Genomic DNA, 2,000 nt, shown 5'->3' on the forward strand with positions numbered 1-2,000 from the left:
ATTGGTGCTCCGTGTCCCCGTGTCTGTCCCCGTGTCCCCATGTCTGTCCCCATGTCCCCGTCCCCACACCCCCGGTGCCGCCACCTTGTCAATGACGCGTCCCCGTGTCCCCCCGTGTCCCCGCAGTGCTCCAAGTGCCGCGACTCCTTCCAGGGCCACTTGGTTGGTGGCCATTGGTGCCCTGTGTCCCCGTGTCTGTCCCCGTGTCTGTCCCCGTGTCTGTCCCCATGTCCCCGTCCCCACACCCCCGGTGCCGCCGTGTTGTCGCTGACGCGTCCCCGTGTCCCCCTGTGTCCCCGCAGTGCTCCAAGTGCTGCGACTCCTTCCAGGGCCACCCCGTCGGTGGCCATCGGTGCCCCGTGTCCCCGTGTCTGTCCCCGTGTCTGCCCCCATGTCCCCGTCCCCACACCCCCGGTGCCGCCACCTTGTCACTGACGCGTCCCCGCGTCCCCCCGTGTCCCCGCAGTGCTCCAAGTGCCGCGACTCCTTCCAGGGCCACTTGGTTGGTGGCCATTGGTGCCCCGTGTCTGTCCCCATGTCCCCGTGTCCGTCCCCGTGTCCGTCCCCATGTCCCCGTCCCCGCACCCCCGGTGCCGCCGTGTTGTCACTGACGCGTCCCCGCGTCCCCCCGTGTCCCCGCAGTGCTCCAAGTGCCGCGACTCCTTCCATGGCCACCCCGTTAGTGGCCATCGGTGCCCCATGTCCCCGTGTCTGTCCCCGTGTCCGTCCCCATGTCCCCGTCCCCACACCCCCGGTGCCGCCACCTTGTCACTGACGCGTCCCCGTGTCCCCCCGTGTCCCCGCAGTGCTCCAAGTGCCGCGACTCCTTCCAGGGCCACTTGGTTGGTGGCCATTGGTGCTCCGTGTCCCCGTGTCTGTCCCCATGTCCCCGTCCCCACACCCCCGGTGCCACCGTGTTGTCGCTGACGTGTCCCCGTGTCCCCGCAGTGCTCCAAGTGCCGCGACTCCTTCCACAGCCACGTGCTTGGTGGCCATCGGTGCTCCATGTCCCCGTGTCTGTCCCCATCCCTGCACCCCCGGTGCCGCCACCTTGTCACTGACGCGTCCCCGTGTCCCGCCGTGTCCCCGCAGTGCTCCAAGTGCCGCGACTCCTTCCACGGGCACCCGGTGGGCGGGCAGCAGTGCTACCGGCTGATGGCGGTGGAGCAGGAGTATTGCCTGGACCCGTCCTCCCAGAGCAACTGCTTCCACCAGCCGCAGCTGCAGCACCTGCCCCCCGGCCGCACCGTCCTCTTCGGCGTCCAGCCCAAGTTCACCAACGTCGACATCCGCATCACCCTGGACGTCACCTTCGGCGCCGTCGACCTCTACGTCTCCACCGCCTACGACACCTTCGCCGTCGACGTCGACCCGGCCACCGGCCGCCACCTCGTCCGCCTCCAGAGCCCGCCGGGGACGGCGCCGGGGGCCAACGCCACGCGGCTGCGGGAGGAGCGGGCGCGGGGGCTCGTCACCTACCTGACGGTGCGGGAGGCGGCGGCGGCGGCGGCGCTGGTGGTGCGGGGGGTGCGGGACCGCCTGGTGCTCACCTACCCCCACGCCCTGCACCCCCTCAAGTCCAGCCGCTTCTACCTGTTGCTGCTGGGGGCCGGGGGGGGCCCCTCGCAGGGGCTGCTCTTCTTCCGCCAGGATCAGGCCCACATCGACCTCTTCGTCTTCTTCTCCGTCTTCTTCTCCTGCTTCTTCCTCTTCCTGGCGCTCTGCGTCCTGCTCTGGAAGGCCAAGCAGGGCCTGGACGCGCGCCACGAGCAGCGCCGGCAGCTGCAGGAGATGAGCAAGATGGCCAGCCGCCCCTTCGCCCGCGTCACCGTCTGCTTCCAGCGCGGGGGGGTCGGCGGCGGCGGCAGCGGCGTGGCCCCCCCGCCCCCCCACGCCCCCCGCCGCCCCCCGCCCCCGGCCCCCGTGACGCTGGAGCCCACCGAGGACGGGGTGGCGGCGGTGGCCACGCTGCTGCTGCAGTTGCCCGGGGGCCCGCGGGG

General features: G+C 71.5%; 1 protein-coding gene across 1 annotated transcript; it reads left to right on the forward strand.

Moving 5' to 3' along the window:
• Positions 1 to 126: 126 nt before the first annotated feature.
• Positions 127 to 1,994, forward strand: LOC141737291 (multiple epidermal growth factor-like domains protein 8; the record flags this gene model as incomplete). The annotated part of the gene is made up of 4 exons (XM_074571969.1): positions 127 to 162; positions 467 to 502; positions 807 to 842; positions 949 to 1,994. Coding segments are annotated over 4 exons (1,154 nt in total), but the record flags the coding sequence as incomplete, so codon positions are not given.
• Positions 1,995 to 2,000: the final 6 nt, after the last annotated feature.

The sequence above is a fragment of the Larus michahellis genome, unplaced genomic scaffold, assembly GCF_964199755.1.
Source record: "Larus michahellis unplaced genomic scaffold, bLarMic1.1 SCAFFOLD_645, whole genome shotgun sequence".
NCBI classification, from domain to species: Eukaryota; Metazoa; Chordata; class Aves; order Charadriiformes; family Laridae; genus Larus; species Larus michahellis.